The 20,309-nt window shown below is 29.7% G+C and overlaps 1 protein-coding gene across 1 annotated transcript; it reads right to left on the bottom strand.

Moving 5' to 3' along the window:
• Positions 1-1,643: 1,643 nt before the first annotated feature.
• Positions 1,644-4,978, bottom strand: LOC131594731 (receptor-like protein 46). Its single transcript, XM_058866933.1, has one exon. The coding sequence runs from the start codon at positions 4,938-4,940 to the stop codon at positions 1,794-1,796; it is 3,147 nt and encodes a 1,048-aa protein (XP_058722916.1). The 5' UTR covers positions 4,941-4,978; the 3' UTR covers positions 1,644-1,793.
• Positions 4,979-20,309: the final 15,331 nt, after the last annotated feature.

Genomic DNA, 20,309 nt, shown 5'->3' on the forward strand with positions numbered 1-20,309 from the left:
GGCTAGACAAAGCGCTGTTAAAGGCCTGCTTTAGAAAGCGCTTTTCCAGGAAGAAGCACTGCTACAGACCTAATTTAGAAAGCGCTTTTGAAAAGCGCTGCCTAAAGTATACATAAGGCCGCGCTTTTGCGTAAAAAAAGCGTTGTCTATACCAACAGCAACGCCATCATAGGCAGCGCTTTTAAGCGTTGTTAAAGGTCAAAAAAAGCGCCTTCTTTTCCCTTTTTTTGCGTAGTGACAGTAGCTTGAAACACAAACAACACACCAGTAGCTTGTATTAAGGATACCTAAATGATGCACATACATTCAATACTTCACAACTTATGAATGCATGAGAGAACCTTACAACTCAAAGACCAAATAGTCCAACTCATAAGTCGAGTGGATCACAAAACAACCAACCCTCATAGAGAGTGGTACAAAAGATAAAGCCCTAGTAATTTTACATCTTGTACCCGTACACTTCTAGGTTACGAAACACTTTTATTTATAAGATTTTCCCAACTGAATTTGGGCTTCAAAATCACAGCATATCAGCTGCTACAAATCTGTAGAAGATTATGCATAAAAATAGGTCTTCAACCAAATCTTCCTAAATTATCTCCATAATTAGAAAGTGCACATTCTCCTTGATTCTGACTTGAATTTTTCATACCTTTTAAATCAGCGCCACACAGGACTGCATAATATTTCCTAAATATTCTGCATCTGTTAAATCTTGAACCAATCCAACAGCCCAGCCCAAACAGTCACGATGTCGAATTACTCTGCATAGGACATCTTGTCTGACATGTTGCTCCAATGATGAAATATTTCATCTCAACATGTTTCTTCATAAAATAGGACTTCTTGATCAACCTGTTCTTCTTAGCAAGTTAACACATCCCATTTAACATATTGCTGCAATATTTGTTTGCCTAAAATTAATGTCAATCAACAAAATAGAGAACTAACAGTGACCATATGACTTGCAAGGTTCATGTTGTTAGTATGGTTTAATTTAAAATGTTGGGTAGCCATGAATTACTTCTATAAATTTGAATACTTTTGAGATATCTAAGAGGACAGAGAAACACTTCTAAACACTTTATATTTATGTGGTTCATATATCAAAAGTTGAAGAGATTAAGAAATACCTAGGTAAAAAAAATATAGTTTGTTCTTAGGAATTTGAAAGACTGTTTTTTTTTAATTAATTTTTAATCTTTTGTAACTTTTGAAATATAATAAATTGGAGAGTCGCTCTATCTTTTAGAATAGATCAATTTGATCAAATTGAGTAAACAAATTTTGTGTGTACTTGTCTTTTATCTGTTGTTACTAAGTTTTTTTTTATGTAATACCATTTATTTTAATTGTCATTGTTCTTAATCCACACATTAAAATTTTTGGTGTATTTGAAATTTGAATTAATTCAACTTTCACAACAAATTCAACAATGTTTAATCACACTATAAATTGATTCTTTTAAACAATTTATAGGTTACCAATATAATAATGCAGAAAGCAAGGTAAAGAGAAAGCTTGATGTGCGTCATAACAATGTTTTCTTATGATTATCACTATCAAAATTTTATTTAATTTTGCTAAGAATATAAGGAAGATTCACATTATTGATGACTAGGAAACTTAATGGGCACACATAGGAAATTATGAAACTAGATTTCACATGGAAGTGAAGTTACTAACGCACACTAACAATACACTATACAAACATATATAGGAAGCTTAATTGGTATAACATAGGACATCCCTTGTTGCTTACTAATACATTTTCGGACAAAAATGTTTTACTAATCAACAGGGTTTCCCATACATGTTTTCTTTAACCTTGCTAACTCTTTTCTGAATGTCACATTTATTCTATTCATTACCTTATCAATGCAACTATAGTATGCATGCCTCCAACTCTTCTTCAATATCAAAACTCCAATCACAATCCAAAAGCCACTACCAAATCCAAGTGCTACCACAAAGTAAAACCACAATTTCTCAGCCTTATCATGTTTACCATCACCATCATCCTCATCAACTCTATTATTAGGATCACAATGATTCAACAGTGGTGTACCACAAAGAAAATTGTTTCCAACATAAATAGATGAATCGTCATTAAGTGTTAAAAATTGATTTGTTTGTGGTATTGGTCCTGAAAGATTGTTGTAGGACAAGTTTAGATGACTTAGGAAAGTTAAGCTAGACATGGTGTATGGAATTGAGCCTGAAAGTTGATCATGAGAAAGGTCCAAAGATTCAAGTGACTTCATGTCCCCTATGGTCATGGGAAGTTCACCTGACAGATGGTTGTGTGACAGATTTAGGCCTCGTAAAGCAGTAAGAAGAGTTATTCCTTTAGGAATAGGTCCACTCAAATTGTTGCTTGAAAAATCCATATTAGCCAGTAGTTTTAGATTTCTTGTATAATGATCTTCTCTTCCATTAATGATTTGGCTGACATCTTGTTCATACCATTCAACATACCTCGGCTCTCCAGGAGCTATGGCAACTAATGGTTTACTTCCTTGAATCATTGCTGTAAGATTTCCAATACATTGAGGGATTGAACCAATCAACATGTTGTTGGAAAGGTCCAAGATTTGCAAAGTTGAGAGTTTGCAAAGTTGTGATGGAATGTCACCTTGAAACTTGTTTTGTGTTAACCTTAGAATTTGGATTGAGGAGAAAATGTCTCCAACCCATGAAGGTATTTTCCCTGACATTTTATTATCTCCAATATCTAAGATCAACAACTGCTTTAAATTCTTCAAGAATGACGGAAACTCCCCATGAAGACTGTTATTATTCAAATGTAACCATGCCAACGTGGTAAGATGACCAATAGTGCCTGGAATAACTCCTGATAGTTTATTTGATGATAGGTTAATCACATCCAATCTTTGAGTTGAACTCCAACAGTCAGGAATGTTTCCAACTAAATTATTGCTTGAAAGGTCAAGATTGTACAAAGAGTTTATTTTGCATAGTGAGTTTGGAATGGAATCATTTATGAGGTTCCCTCCTAGGAGCAAGTGAGTAAGATTAGGCAACTTCTGAGCAATATTTTGGAATAGTGATCCTGTGATATGGTTATTGGTGAGATTCACATAGGCCAGTAGCTTGGGAAATTTTATTTCAGAAAAGACTTCTTCCAAATTGTTGAAAGACAGGTCTAAATTAAGGAGGTTTACAAGTTGACCAAAACTATGAGGAAGTTTCCCTGTCAAATTATTTTTATGAAGATAAAGAGTTTGCAATTTTGAAAGTTGACCAATGTTTTGTGGGATTGTTCCACTTAAAGAGTTATCTGACCCAACAAGGTTTTTTAGGGTCCTTAGTTTCACAATACTCCTAGGAATAACACCATAAAAATGATTGGAAGAAATAACCAAGGTGCTTAGACTGACAAATTGTCCAATACAACTAGGAAGAGACCCTGTCAAATTATTATTGTTCAGAAGCAAAGACTCTAGATTTGCTAGTGTTGTTAGACTGCAAGGAAGACCCCCAAACAAGTAATTATTAGACATGTCCAAGTAACTTAGATTCCCCAGTTTCTCAAGAGAGTTTGGAATAGATCCATTCAAGTGATTGTTAGCAAGTACTAAAGATTTCAAGTTAGACAACATTCCCCAAATATTTGGAATAGGACCATGGAAAAAACTTGATTGAAGTTTAAGGTTTACCAGATTCTCAAGCTTCCCCAACCATGTTGGCAGATGATCATTGAAAGTATTGTTGTTCAAGTCCAGTTCCTCCAAAGCATATCCCATGCATCTTGTAGACTGTAAGTTACCCACGAGCGTATCTCCTTGAAGTCCATTCGCAGACAAATCTAGCGACAGAAGATTACACATATTCTCTAGAATTGATGTTATAGGATCCTCAATATGGTTCACTGACAGATTAAGATACAAAAGACCCTCCAACCCTCCTAACCATAATGGAACTGTTTTAATATTGTTTTGGGGAATGTCGAGCAATGTCAAGGAAGTCAAATTTTGCAGAGCGGATGGAAGTGAGCCAAGAGCATTGTTTCCAAGATATAAAGTTTTAAGTTTTGCACAATTGCCTAACCAAAATGGAACTGAACTAAGATTATTGTTGGAAAGGTAAATAAACTTGATTGAAGTGGAGTTTCTAAAAGCATACAGATCTGGACCATCAAGTCCATTATTTGCAAGACTAAGAGACTCAATGGTAGAAAGATTTGTGTAACTAACAAGTTGATCATCTCTATGCATCTGGGTTAAGCTGCAGTTCGTTAAGTCTATATCTAACAAAGAAGGGATCATGCTAAGTGCCATGTATAAATTCTGTGCCCTCCCAAGAAAAACGTTATTCAGGTAAAGGATTCGGAGCATTGAAAGTTTTGAAAGCCAATGGATGTCATCAGAGTATAACCAAGAATTGAAACTGAGATCAAGAAAGGTCAATTTTGTGAGGTTGCCAAGGTTGTTTGGAATCATGCCATTAAAATGAGAATCAGAGAGAGAAAGGTATTGTAGCTCGTTCATAAAATTGAGAAACTTTGGTATTGGAGTTGAATTAAAATTGTTTCCACTAAGGTCCAAATAGGTAAGATATTTGAAATTTGAAAGAGAATGATGGAGATGTGGAGATTCAAGCTTAGAGTTTGAGAAAGAACAGTTTGATGGATATGCTTGTCCTCTTGTTGGAGGGTAGCATGGATTCCTAAGGTCAATCTTAACAACATGTCCTGTAAAATTGCTGCAACTAATACCTTTCCATCTGCAACACTCATTTCCTTCCCAAGAGGAGAGTCTAAGCGAAGGATCTTTAAAGCTTACTTTGAGTTCCACAAGTGAGTCTCTTTCGTGTTGCATGCAACCAAATGATGAATGGCTACTGAAACATATGAAATATGCACTCAACAGAGAAACAATATTAGCGAAAGAAAAACTTTGGTAATTTTTTCCCATATTTGACTGAATTTGAAGAAATGAAATTGTGGGTGAGCACAATCATGACTAACAAACACAACTTAAATAGGCATCTTATATTACTGTTTTTTCTTCATGTTGGGCCTATTTTTTTAGTCATGTTTTACATAGAGATTTTATGTTATTTTTTGGATTTTTTTAATTATGGAAAATCATTTTTTAAAAAATAAAATTTATTTAATTTCAGTAGTTAATGTTAATATTCTGAAGATTTTCTTCAAAGAAATAAAGTATCAAAAAATATAAAAGAATCTTAATATATATAAATGCAAGGTTGTCATGATGGCAACCCTAGCCACGTGTCATCATGACAACAATTCTTAATAAAAATCCTAATGTGTCATTTACTAATTTGACCTTATTAAAAATAATAATACTAATCAATATAAAATAATAATATAACATCCAATTTAAATAATATATAACAATAGTAAAAAATTAAAAGAACACAGTTATAAAATACAAAATTTCTTATAAATTTTAAAATTAAAATTTTAAAAAAGCTCATAAAAAGAATTTAAATCCAATTTATTCTGATGGTTTTCTTTTCTTTTTTTTTTTAATCTTATTTTATGACTATTCAATAACATCTAATTTATTGAAATTTAAAAAATTATTTAAATATTTTACATATTTCATACTTTATTACTTACAAAATATTATGAAGAAAAAACATATAAGAATATAGATAAAAAACTTATGTTTTTAAATTTTTTTATTATAAATTTATAATTTATATTTAGTTAATATGTAATAATAAAAAGAAATTAAAATAATATTTTATACCATACAAAGTTTTTAATAAATTTTAGAATTAAAATTTAACTAAACTCATTAAAAAATTAAATTTTAATTTATTCTTATTATTTCTATTTTTTCACTTTATGCCTATTAAAAAATATACAATTACTGAAATTTTTAAAACAAATATTATATTACATTTTGTAGTTTATTACTTACAAAAAATTATGAAGAAAATTTATAAAAATATTAGGAAAAAATTTATATATTTTATAATTGTTAATATTCTTATATAAGAATTTATAAAAATTATAATTTTATGAAAATTATAAAAATTCATATTTTACACATTTAAATATCTTTATAAATTTAAATATTTTTAAAAACATTTATACTGATTTATTTTAATTATTTATCTTTCTTTTTTACTTTATGTCTAATAATAACATTCAAAACCTCTCACATGTTCATCTTCTTTTTTATTACCACTTATTTATTTCAATTTATTTTAATTTAATTTTTTTTACTTTATATTGACCTCTCACATGATCTTTACTATGTTTAAACTGAAAATTTATATTATAGGTAACTATTAAAACCATTATAATTAACAATTGATTTTAAAATAATAAATTATACTATGATTTATTATAAATTGCAACTAATATATAAATATAAATGCGTTTATAATTACTGCTCAACAAAAATTCAAAATAAAAAAGATATGCTACTTTAAATACATTTTTAAAAAATTGTATGTGTTTTCTAAATGAGTAACGTAATTTTTGTCTATAATAAAACTATTTGCATAGATATTTTTTTAAAATTTTTATACTTTAATTATAATAATTTAGATATTTATATATTTCTTACACTCAATATATTTCTGTATATTTAATTAAAAATGTAACTCTCAAATAACTCTTTTATTATTTTTTACTATTGTTTCTATGATTAAAAAAATTAAAAAGATGTGTTCAAATTAGAAATATGGATAGATAGTAATCAATAAACATATATTAATTCTAATGATGACAAAATTAAAGTTCTTTGTAAAGGTATTATGTATAACTTTTATATTAAATTATATTAATAATAAAACGGTACTCAATTAAATAGCTACAATGTATAACTGTTATATTAAATTATATTATTCATTATTCATGATGATAATTTTTGTTAACCATTCAATATAAATAGGTCTTATCTTCCACCAACCCATATGAAAATGAGATCAACTTTTCATTTTGTATTGATATTTTTTATTACTTTTTCTTAGTTCTCACTTATATATGTTTTAACTATCTTTATGGTTTATGATGTAGGTTAATGATTTTGATTTATATTGCCGGCCATTTACTCAACTTAATCTATGTATCAACTATTTAAATATTTTATCAACAGTATTGTGTAATAATTTATTTTAAGAATCAATATAATATTTTATCATCTACTTTTATAATTTCCTCTTCTTTTTATTCTTTATTGGATATAATTATTATAGTTATGTGAATGAAAAGAAGAGGATAAATAAAACTCCTATTGTTTCTACAATTGCATGCATGCTACTAGAAAATTGTGAGAAAAATTACAACTCATATGAGTATAATTTTAACAGTAATTTTTAAGAGAAATGTGTATTTGATTTAATTTATTTATTTAATTATTGGAGATTTTCAATAAACAAAAATTATAGTGCGAGAAGAATATACTTTTCATTGAAACTCTCTCAATTATTTATGCATTATTATTAATGATTTTGGAGATACCATTTGCACTTTTCTTGGAACAGAACTTTGGGTCATCCAGAAGATAAAAGACATCTTATTTAAAAACACTAAAGTTATCCACGTCCTCCGTGAAGACAAAGCAAATTGCATATTTCATGGTAAAGCTCGCATACACTAACAACAATCTTTTGATTCACAACTCCCTTTCATTCGGAAGGAATTTATTTGTATGTTAATAGTTTTTTATCTCTTTTTTAAGCATTATAACAAATAAAATAATTAATTTTTGTTACACATCATTTTAATAATATTGTCTTTTTATCTGAATATTAGGAAGATTTCTATTTTATTTTATACATCAATTGAATTTTTATTATTATTTTTAATTATTGGTATTGTTATTTTTATTTGTATTAATATGATAATAATTATTAACTATCTTTAAATATCCTTTAAAATTAAATAATTATTTATAAAAAATAAAATTGTAAAATAAATTTTAGTTGTAAGTTATAATTGATTAAGTTTTAAGTTAATAAACTATTTAAGAGTTATGTGATGATACAGTATTTGATTTATTATAATATTTAAGTAATATGTATTATGAATAATTGATTTATTTTGTTAAATGGATGAGAAATATGAGGACTAATCTAATTTTTGTATGATAAAGTTATATTTAAGAATCTAAATATCACTATTTAATAAAAAATTTAACATAGCTTGGCTAAAAAACTAATAACTTAAAATAATAAATTTTAGAATCATCAATGTCTATAAAATTGAAAGAAGAAAAACTCTTTAAAGTTTCATTTAAGTTTCATTTTAATTTTTTCTTTAATTTAATTATTGAGATGAAAATAATTAATTTATTGAGATGACTATATAATATTTTTCGATTGATTAATGATATACATTGAACCATAATAAATAATAGTTTCCTATACCCCATGAAATAACCAATCTATTAATCAGTCACAACATATTTTTTTCACTATAATAAATAAATAAATAAATCATGAAAATATGAATGAAGTTACTTGATTAACATAGGAACACCGAAGAAAAAATCAATATGATAAGATATAATATGATTTTGAAAAATTAAATTTTTTTAAAGAATATATAATTAAAACTTTTTTTGGACTTAACATTCAATAAAAAATTCTTAGGTTATGTAAATTATAGACTAAATACTAAATTAATAATTGAATTTTACATTGATCTACTCTTATATTTATTATAAATTTAATGATTATTATATAACACTTTTTTATAATATTGTATTCACGTAAATATGACATATCTTTCTAATTTAAAGAAAATAATTGAACTTTTTATGTATAATTTATTAAGATTTCTCATACTGTAAAATTTTATTTTGTATTTAACATAATTTTAAAGCATATTTTATCATATGATTATAATTAACTATATTTAATCAAATATGTTATTTCAAACAAAAAATTAAGATACAAATTTTAAACAAACCCATGCAACGCACGGGCCAAAAATCTAGTTTCCGTTAAAGTAATGTTACTTTTTTTTCTATCACTGAAATTAATTAAGATTAATTATTATTTTTAACGTATAGGTAAACTAGTTATTATTAGAGTCTTGTTGACTAGTAGGATAAATAGTTGGTAGCACACCCGATCTAACAAATTGTTAGGTTTTCACTGATTTAATAATATATCTGATCCAACAAATAGATAGATTGATGACCCTTTCGATCAGAGTCGGTTATACCTCTGTACAGTACAGTCTGACCTACTGCACAGGCCTCCAATTAATTAAGGGCCTTCAAATTCAAATCTTGTGCGATTCTAGAAAAATTTAATTTGACTTTTTCTATAAACTTGTGATTAGATAGAACTAGTAAAGTTACATAATAAATTCAACCAGCCAATCAAACTTAAATAAAAATCTTCACGGAACAACCAATTATATACACGGTTAATTTTTTTCTTTTTTCTATCAAACTTTCATTAAAGATTTCTTAATAGAAAATCTCATATAATTAATTCTTATTTATGAATTATAATAATTTAAAGACCATATCTTTAAATTATTTTTTATAGATATCAATATAGTATCTTAATTATTTATTTTCACATCAATATATCATATCTTATTCAAACTTTATTTATTAATATGTTTTATAATTTAAATATTTAAAATGGATTGATCTTTTATATTTTTAATATTATATTTTTATTATTTTGCATGGACATCTTAATTTAAAAATTCAAGTATATATTATATATTATAATATAAGTTTTAATCTTTCTATTTTATAAAATTACTTTTCAATTCTTATTTTCTTTTTTATTGTTAATTTTAATTTGTAATTTTATTTAATTATTGTTAATCGTTTCTTAAGATTTGAAAATTTAATTCTCAATATGAGAAAAAAATCGATAAATTAACTTAATTTCAATTAAAATAATTATAAAACCCACACTTTTTTTGTTGAAATTCTAAATGTTGTACTTGTTGATCTAGGTTTATTTTTTAAATTTTTTTATTAAAGATTTTTTAAAATATTAGAACTGGGTCTCCAAATTGCATGAGACGGCCTTGCTTCTGACAGTTCAACCGATCCAAACGATCAATTTTTTTCTAAATTTTAAAACATTGATTAGTAGTATTTAACATTTTCATTGACACGGCGTTGCCACATATAATTTTTAAAAGTTTTCATTTATTTTTCATATGATGTGGCTTCCAGGAGTAAATTTATATTCATTTAATTAATTTAAATTTATTTTAATGAATTAAAACAAAATGGTCTAAAATTGCAAATGTATCTCACTGTATCAAAATCACCTGAGAAACCTAAAAAGCAAAACTTTGTGTAGATCGTTTTCTCCCCAATCTTTGTCTTCATTGTTGCTGTGAAATGCCATAGTTGACGCTAGTCCACTTAAACGTTGTATTTATTGTTTGCACATAGAATATTAAGTACACAAAATCTAGGGCCGTTCAAAAGAACCGCCGAACTGAACTGTCGAACTGAACCGAACTGAAGTTAAAATAACCAAATCATTAGTAATGGTTAGTGAACCAAATTTATATTTTATTAATGGTTCAAGAATCAAACCGTTAAGCAATTAATCAATATCTAATTAACTCCGAACCGGACCGTTTGTTATATTAGTTTCAAAATTGAATTTCTTTTTCAAAATTAAGCAAATTTAAATTAAAATTTTGATTTTTTTTTAAAATAGAAAACAATCGTTTTTTTCGAAAATTAAAAAATTTGAGTTTTTACAAAAAACTAAAAAGTCAATTTTTTGAAAATAAAAACGTCGATTTTATCCGAAAAATAAAAAAACTCAATTTACTGTATTTTCATAAAACTCGATTTTACTGTATTTTCAAAAAAAAACTTTATTTTACTATATTTTCACAAACCTCGATTTTACTGTATTTGTAGAGAAACTAGATTTTATTGTATTTTAAAAAGCTCAATTTTACTGTATTCATGAAAAAACCCGATTTTACTGTAATATCAGAAAAACTCAATTTTACTGTATTTTCAAAAAACTTGATTTTACTGTATTTTCGAAAAAAATCGATTTTACAGTAATTTTGGAAAAACTCGATTTTACTGTAATTTTGAAAAACGCGATTTTATTGTATTTTCAAAAAAACTCGATTTTACAATGTTTTCAAAAACTTCAATTTTATTATATTTTCATAAAACTTGATTTTACTGCATTTTTGGAAAAATACAGTAAAATTATATTTCAAGAAACATAGTAAAATTGAGTTTTTTTTTTTAAAATATAGCAAAATCATGTTTTTTGAAAAATACAGTAAAATTGATTTTTTTTTTTTTTTGAAAATACAATAAAATTGGGTTTTGCTAAAAATACAACAAATTCGATTTTTTTTAAAAAGACAGTAAAATCGAGTTTTTTTGAAAATATAATAAAATTAGGTTTTTTGAAAATAAGGTAAAATCTAGTTTTTCAAAAGTACAGTGAAATTGATTTTTCTAAAAATGCATTCAAATCGAGTTTTCCAAAAATACAGTAAAATCGGGTTTTTTCGGGAAATACAGCAAAATCGTTTTTATAAATATAGTAAAATTGAGTTTTTTAAAATTACAATAAAATTGGGTTTCTTTTAAAATTACTGTAAAATAGAGTTTTTCCAAAAATACAGTAAAATCACGTTTTTGGAAAATTTAGTAAAAATCGTTTTCAAATACTGTAAAAACGAGTTTTTTGGAATTAGTGTAAATTTGAGCTTTTTTTAAAAAAAATTACTATAAAATCGAGTTTTTCCAAAAATACAGTAAAATCGTGCTTTTTGAAAATACAGTAAAAACATTTTAAATGTAGTAAAATCTATTTTTTTAATAACAGTTGATTAAATAACCAATAAATATGTTCTTCACAAAATGAGGGAAAAAAACTTGATTTATCCCAAAAATACAAAAATTTAGTTTTTTCTAAAATAAATATTCAAATGGTTTAATATGGTTCGGAATTAAGAACCGTTACACCAAACCAAAACCTTTGGTTCAGTTCTGTTCTAGAAAAATTGAAACAGTTCAGTTCAGTTCGAGTGTCCTTATGTAATTGTTCGGTATGGTCCGGTTCAGTTTTCTTACAGAACTGAACCATGAACAGCCGTACCAAAATCTATACTTTTGCTCATCTATCACTATTAGGTAATTTTGTTTATTGTATGTCCTCTTTCTATTAACTATTATGTATTTTTCATTTATGAATTAAATAACCTTGGTATTTTGGTCTCTTTCATATTGATTCTTAGAAATCTTGTTTATTGGATATATGAGTATGTCAAATGTCATATTTGACAATGGGGAAATGTTTTCTGAGAAATTTTCATGTTTAATATAGGAGGTGTTGAAACAATAGGGCAAGATCCAGATAGACAATCTGTTATCCTAAGATTTTTACGAACAGAAAATAAAAAGTATACCTAGCTGGTGACCTTAGAAGTTAAGGGAGGAGGCTTACGAATAGAGGCGTTTTCAAGAAATTAAGCCTCACATGGAAAATGTACGAAAGTTATGTCGAAGACACACGCAGGTCGAACCGACTAAAGTGGGGATCATATGAAATAGTCGAAAGGGTTTTTGTCGGCCACAAAGGCTTCTATTTTACTTAGCAGAAAATCTCTACATTTACATTCTTGACAAGCGCCAGCGTCGAAACTAAGAGCGGTTGAACTTTGAAGAAACAATGGCGGGAAGTTTCAAATTCAAAATCTAAGGGTAGTTATTCCAAGGAAACGTGTCCAAACCCTTCACATTCAAAGCACTGTATACCATTCCCTTGAGTGTGATTTTATTTATCCCTTATTCTTTCAAGGACATTTGATTTCAGGATGTCAGATGAGCTGTTCTAGATATTTGATTTCGAGTTCCTTCCCATTGTTTACGGTGATTTCCGGTAAACAACCGCTAGTCTTCCAAACTATAATAAATATGATTTGGTTACTCGCAGGATCGACTAGATTGATCCTAGGACACATAGTCAAGAAGATTGTTATCAATGTTCATTCGAACCATATTCATGATTTGTCTTCTTCAATAAGTGTTGTTCGATTAAAGAACAAATAGTCTTGATAATCACTTTGTTATATATAAATGTGACTTCAACGAAAAGATAAGTAACATAACATATGAAATTAAAAGGACTACTAAAACGTAAAGAATCTTAAACTGCAGAAACGTTAAAGACTTTGAAAGTAAATAACATGAAAGTAATTCGAAAGTAAATGACATTAAAGTAAAGATACAGAAATGTAAATGGCAAGAAGTAAACGAAATGCAGTAATTCTGGAAGATATTTGAAAACAAAAGATAATACACATGTATTAAAGTGGTGGTGTCATACGTACATTTTCTCAGCGAACTCTTTCTCTTAACGCTTGATACTTGAGTAAATATGTGAGTGATTTGTACAAAATGAACACACAGAATCCTAACATTAAGACTCCTATTTATACTAGTTTCGACCTTAACGGTCCTACACTAATCTGCTGCCACGTTTCTCATAAGAACTTCTAGCGACGCCATCTGTTACTTGGACAGTTACGAAACCGTCTTCGAATTTCAAATCTTCCCGCCTGAGTCCGTCTTCGACGCGTGGCAGTGTATTAAAACACTACGAAAACACGCTAAGTAGTAATACTTGAATATATTTATAAATTTTGTCTAAGTCCCCGAAGACACATACTTTTCACTAGCTTTCAGTATTCATTATCTTCATAGCGAACTTAGAAATCTTTATTCTCGAAGCATGACCATCAGTAGCCATTCTTTTATTTTTAAGGGATGGCTATCAGTAACCATCTTTCCTTCGATTTTCTACTTCTTCGAAGGACAAATACTACAAAACGAAATCTTCAGCTAACACCCATCTGTTTTATTACATTGTTGAATTGTCTTTCAAGCAGAGCTATAACATTGGTTATTTCCTCCTCTATACTCAGATTACATTCCTCCTCTTTATCTTCAGAGTTGGCTACACAGGCTATGCTTTTGTTCTTCTTTTCAGACCTTTCATTGATGCTCAATTCGAAAGTCTGAAGGGATCCAACAAGTACATCCAGTTTTAATTGGTTGATGTCTTGGGCTTCTTCTATGGCAGTGACCTTCATATCAAATCTCTTGGGAAGAGATCCCAACATCTTTCTCACCCATTTGTCTTCTGGCATCTTTTCTCCTAAGGCACTTGATGCATTTGTTATCTCAAGGACATTCATATGAAAGTCATGAATACTTTCACTTACTTCATCCTTAGACTCTCAAATTGGGAGGTAAGTACCTAAAGTCTGGACATTTTCACTTTGGATGTTCCTTCATGAGCAGTTTTAAGAATTTCCCAAGAATCTTTAGCAACTTTACATGTGTTCACTAATCTAAAGATGTTCTTGTCAATTCCATTGAATATAACATTCAAGGCTTTTGAGTTTCCAATGGCAAGTTCATCCTCATCTTTATCCCAATTTTCTTGAGGCTTCAACTTAGAGGTGGGTTGCTTATTTGCATCCAATGTAACATAATGTATCCATCCTTTCATTACGACTTTCCAACCCTTGTTGTCCAAGGGTTTTAAGAAAGCCACCATATGTGGTTTCCAGTAGTCATAGTTTCTTCCATTCAGAACAGATGGTATGTTCATAAATCCTCCTTCCTTGTCCATAGTACCAGTAAGTAACTTCCCTATATCTCACCAAGATGGAGAGAAGGATTCCTACTTTGATACCAATTGAAATTCTGGTATCAGATATGTGATGTCGAATCAGATGTATCGACACAAATATTTGTGGACTAAACACTATGGAGCAAGACAATAAACAGCAGTAAAAACAATGCAAAAAAATAAAAGACACAAGGATGTGTTTACCCAGTTCGGAACAACCTTCCTACTCTAGGGGCTACCAAGCCATGGATGAAATCACTATACGATAGTATCAATTTGAAGCTAAACAACCTCTGGTTTAAAACTTCTTACTTAATCATTACCCTTCCTGTGACTTCTACCTAAGAATCACCCTGGTATGAGGCCCTCCTCAAATCCCTTCAATCACAATAACCTGTGACAAACACTAGACTTAATCAAATGCAGAAGATACTCTTCAAACACACATGATCATCTCTCGCTTAAAAGCTCATGGACGATCTATAAATTAAAACTCAATAAAAACACTCCACCTCTAGTATCAACCCAACACAAGAGTGGATTACAAGTGACACAATAAAGGACTCGAAAACCTAATACTAGGTAAGCACAAAACACAGAGTCCTTAAAGAAAACCAAAAGCCACTAAACAATTAGGACTAGTAGGTCTTTATATATAGCAGAAGCAGCAACGAGCAAGAGTGGGCTTGGGCCATCAAATAGGGTTCAATCTTCTCATGTGGCCTTGGGCCATCAAGTAGGGTTCAATCTTCTTATATAAACCTCCATGAGATCAGGTCATAATTACTCCAATATTTTTGGAGTAGCTCGAGTAAATTCATCCTGAGATTATGCAAACATAATGCGCAAACAAACACCTGAAAAGCAAAACCCTAAAATAGAAACTGACACTCAGTTCAGTTTTAGTAAATGATGTTAAGACATTTGCTTTGATATCTCGCAGAACATCCTAACATTATGTTTTACCAAAATTGTTGTCAACACAGAACCAACAGAAAAAACAATCTGAGATATTAGTGATGTGAAGTTGAAGATGTGGCGGAAAAAAATAATTGAAAAAAGGAAGAGTGAAATGAAATCAAGAGAGAGATTACTCTTTTTTGAAGAAAAAAAATACTATTATAAAAAGTGTGTAGGGGAAGTTTGAAAGTATGGCAGTAATAAAGCAGAAAAAAATTATCATAATTTAGTCACAAAAAGTATTATTTAGACACAATTTAACCTTGAATTCAATAGGTGGGATTTTTTGAACCAAGGGCAAAATGGACTTAACCAGGTACATTTGTGTTCTTATATTATAGATTGAAGGATAGAAAAACACTTAGAAATGGGGGGTTTGAATAAGTGTGACTTTAAAAACTCTTAAGATAAAAACAATGAACACAATTATTTTTATCCTGGTTCGTTGTTAACAAAACTACTCCAGTCTACCCCCTTAGAGTGATTTACCTCAACTGAGGATTTAATCCACTAATGAATCTTGATTACAATAGTTTTCCACTTAGATACCCTCTAAGTCTTTTAGAGTATACTAATCACAACTTGATCACTCTAGGAAATCACCACTTAGAAACTTCTAAGTCTTCTAGAGTCTACTGATCTCACTGATCACTCTAGGAACCTTTTACAATCAATGTAAAATAAATGTTTACAAGAGTATGAAATGCTTCTTAGAAAGCTATAGTCACAACTGTGATATTTCTCTTAAGTTCTAAGCTTAACACTCACTAAATATTACAATAGTTAAAAGGTTGAAGATGAAGTTCGTGAGATTTGAATTCAGCAGCGTTTCAGTATTTTTGCAAGAGTTGTTGTATCTGCTTCTGATCAGAACATCATATTTATAGGCGTTTGAGAAGATGACCGTTGAATTGCATTTAATGCATTGCGTGAATAGTACAGCTTTGCATTTAATGTTATCACTATTTTGTCAACTACCTCGAGCCATACTTTTCCTGCTTTTACTGACTTTGCCTTTTGTAGCTTCTAACTTTCCTTTTGTCAGTCAATGATTAGACTTAATAGCCTGTCATCTTGTACTTGCTTCTGGACTCATGTTTGTGAATAACAACGTTTGAATATCAGAGTCAACAGCTTGGTGTAGAGCATCTTCTTGTCTTCTGACTTTGAAGAGCTTGAGCGTGATACCATAAGAACTTCAGTGCTTCTGCTTCTGACTTCAAGTTCTTCTGATGCTTCATAGTCCATGTTCTGATTCTGCTTGACCATCTTCTGATGTCTTGCGAGAACATGTTCTGATGTTGCAATCTTGAACCTTCTGAGTCAGTGCTTCTGAGCGCTGAATTGTGCATACTCTTTATATATTTCCTGAAATAGAAAATGCAAAGGATTAGAGTACCACATTGTCTTATACAAAATTCATATACATTGTTATCATCAAAACAAGAATATTGATCAGAACAAATCTTGTTCTAACATAGATTACAGGTCCCAAAAAACCAGGGAACGACATAGATGTTTATTTATTGCCATTGATTGAAGATTTAAGACTTTTGTGGGAGGAAGGTGTTTATGTTGATGATGCGCATACAAGTGATAACTTTAAGTTGTGTGCCATGTTGTTTTGCACAATCAATGTCTTTCTTGCATACTATAATTTGTTTGGGTACATCATCAAGGGTCATAAAGTGTGTCCTATATGTAAAGTTGATACATGTCGCCACCAATTTCCAAAAGGAAAAAGACAGTTTATCTTGGGCATCAAATATTTCTAAGACCTAATCATCTGTATGGTAGATTGCGCAAGGCTTTTAGTGGAGAGTAGGGGTATGATAAGTCTGATGTAACTGCTGGTGGTAGTATGGGTGTTGTTCTACTTAGGTTCGGTTATATGAGAAATCATCATGATGAAGATTCATAGGAAACAAACTTGAGAAATCATGATGGTGATAAATATGTGATAGACATCTTGTACGACATGTTGACAGAGCCTCAAGTGCACAAGGAGAATGTTAATCATGTTCATGAAGATATTGATGCTGATATTGCTAAAGATGATAGTGGTGTTGTCAACAACCATGGTTGTGAATTTGAATATGTAAAGACACTAGGTGAAGGTGTGAATAAAATAATTTGTTCCACTAATGGAAAAAGAGTGTATGTTTATTTCAAAGTACTCACAGTCTGTAAATGATATGAATACCCATACTAATGAAAGTGTTGAATCAAGAACTTCTTGTTAGAGAGATTTATGGAACAAATATTATCCAACAGATTCTACATTATTTCTAGACGAAATCAAATCAAATATCCATGAAGAAAAGCTTAGAATCAGTATGCTATACAAGGAGCTTAAACCTGCATTGGAATTCAAGCATTCATATTAAAGATCTTAGAGTGCTAGGTTTATAAGAGTCCTTGCTGCTTTATATACACCACACTATGTTTCAATAACTTGGCATAATTATAGGTTTGTCTAGTTGAGTTGTAAGATTCAACATTACTCATCTTGTTGATTGAAGTTGATCACTAGGGTTTAGTGGTTGAAATATGTTAGTTCTCTGATTGTATGATTGACATTAATTTTAGTAAAACAAGTTAGACAACAACATGTTAGTTAGAATATTTCAACAATGCAGAAAATATATGTTGATCAATATGTTGAACAAGATGTTCTATCTTTTGCATCAGGTATAACGTATCAGACAAGATGTCCTATGCAGGATCATTCGACAACGTGACTAAGTGTCAAGTTGAGCTTTTAGATTCTGTTTAAGGTATTACAGATGCAGAATATTTGTAGAAAATTATCCAATCCAATATGGCGTTGGACTTAAGGATAACAAATTTTATCTGATTTGAATATTTTCATGGTTTTTAAATATGGAGAATATTTAGGAAACTAATGATTAAAAATCCTATTTTCTTGGGGAATAATATTTCTTGCAGTCTCCCTGCTGCGCTTTTGAAGTCCAAGTCTAGACCAGATGTGTACTATAAATAGAAAGCTACAAACCTATTGAAGAGAAGAACTTACAGGATTAGGTTAGGGTTTGTCCTTTATTGTGAGCATATCTAATATCATGGTGATAGAAGAGTATGAGTGTTTTATGGAGTTGTAAGTTCTGTCATGCATTCTTAAGCTGTTAAATATTGAATGTATGTGTGTCACTTAGGTAGAGTTGATACATTTATCTAAATGTGTATTGCTTGTGTTTCAAGTTATTGTTCTTGATCGAAGCTTTTAAGTAAGATCAAGTATTTGTTTATTAAGAGTTTCTTAATCGTGTATTGTTTGTAATTGATGATTATGGTAAAGGGTCGTCGATTGGAAGTGAGACATCATGGTAGTTATTGTGAGACATCACTGCGGTGATTGGAAGTGAGAGGGGTTTCTCTTATCTAGGAAGTTCTTAGGTAGAAGTGGCATTGGGTAGGGATTAAGTGAGAAGTCAGTATATCAGAGGTTATTTACGTATGAACCAAAGGTTGTTTGCATAGTACTTTGAATTGATACTACTAATAGTGAATTTCCTTTCTGGCTTGGTAACCCTAAGAGTATGTATTGTTTATACTGAACTGGGTTAACAATTTTGTGTTCAATTACTTTTCAGCACTGTTCTCAAATCATGGATATCTGGCCATTGTATATTGTTCAGAGATCAATGTCTCGACATTTCTTAGGACATTTGAGATCTGAAGACCAGAATTTCACTTGGTATCAGAGCAAGTATCATGTTTTGTATCTTGGTGAGACTCAAGGACAATACTTTCTGGTACAATGGACAGGGAAGAAGAATTTAATGAAAAAATCCATGAAGAACAAGGAACAACGGATAGTGTATGATAGAGAAAAGTGTGTGGAATTTTGTTTGTTGCAAATAAGAGAGAATCTACTCTATGTTGTAGCATGAAGTGTGTGTAGTGACACATATCTCAGGCAAGATGTCTTGACATGTCTGAGAATTATTGGGAGAAGTTATTTTTCTCTACAACACGTGATGTGCGGTTGTTGGTTGATCCTAGTTTCAAACCTCTGTTTGTCTTGAAGTCAATTGATCTATGATGATAGGGTACGTGAGACATTTAGCTGTACCAGAAGTTGCTAAGGAAAGTTGTGATGTCTAAGTATCAGTAGAGACAAAGAAGCACCTGATTACGTAACTAGTTTGAAGACTGCGAGATTGGCATGTAGAAATGCCAGACATGATGTCATAACATATGGTTGCTGATTCCACTAAGGCATGCGGCAAACATCTCTGTTTGTGGAGAAGCTCTTGTGAGCTGAACGCGTGTTTGATTTATTATCATGTAGTTTTTTTCTAACGCAACTCAAATTTTGACAAAAATTTGAATATGGATTCTCTCATGTTATTTCTCTCCTACTGTCTCTACTGCTCTCATCACAATCATTCATCCACATGTTGTCTCTCTTTACAAAAATTGCATTTTTTGATTATTTATTTTTTATAAACTCTCAGCCATTAGATAAGAACATGAGGAAAAGCTGGACATAAAGAGCTGGAGGTGAACCATTTTCCAAAAATTTACACTAGAGGGACAAGATAATGGGCCCGTTTGTTTTGGCTTTTTTTAAAAATGATTTTTATAGTGTTATATAATTTTGTGAAAAAAAAATTTACAAAGAAACTTTATATAAAAGCTTCAAATAAAAATTTTGTTTAAATAGTTATTCTTTAAATGTGATTTTAAGTATTTCATTTATT

Source organism: Vicia villosa, linkage group LG4 (genome assembly GCF_029867415.1).
Source record: "Vicia villosa cultivar HV-30 ecotype Madison, WI linkage group LG4, Vvil1.0, whole genome shotgun sequence".
Classification (NCBI taxonomy): domain Eukaryota; kingdom Viridiplantae; phylum Streptophyta; class Magnoliopsida; order Fabales; family Fabaceae; genus Vicia; species Vicia villosa.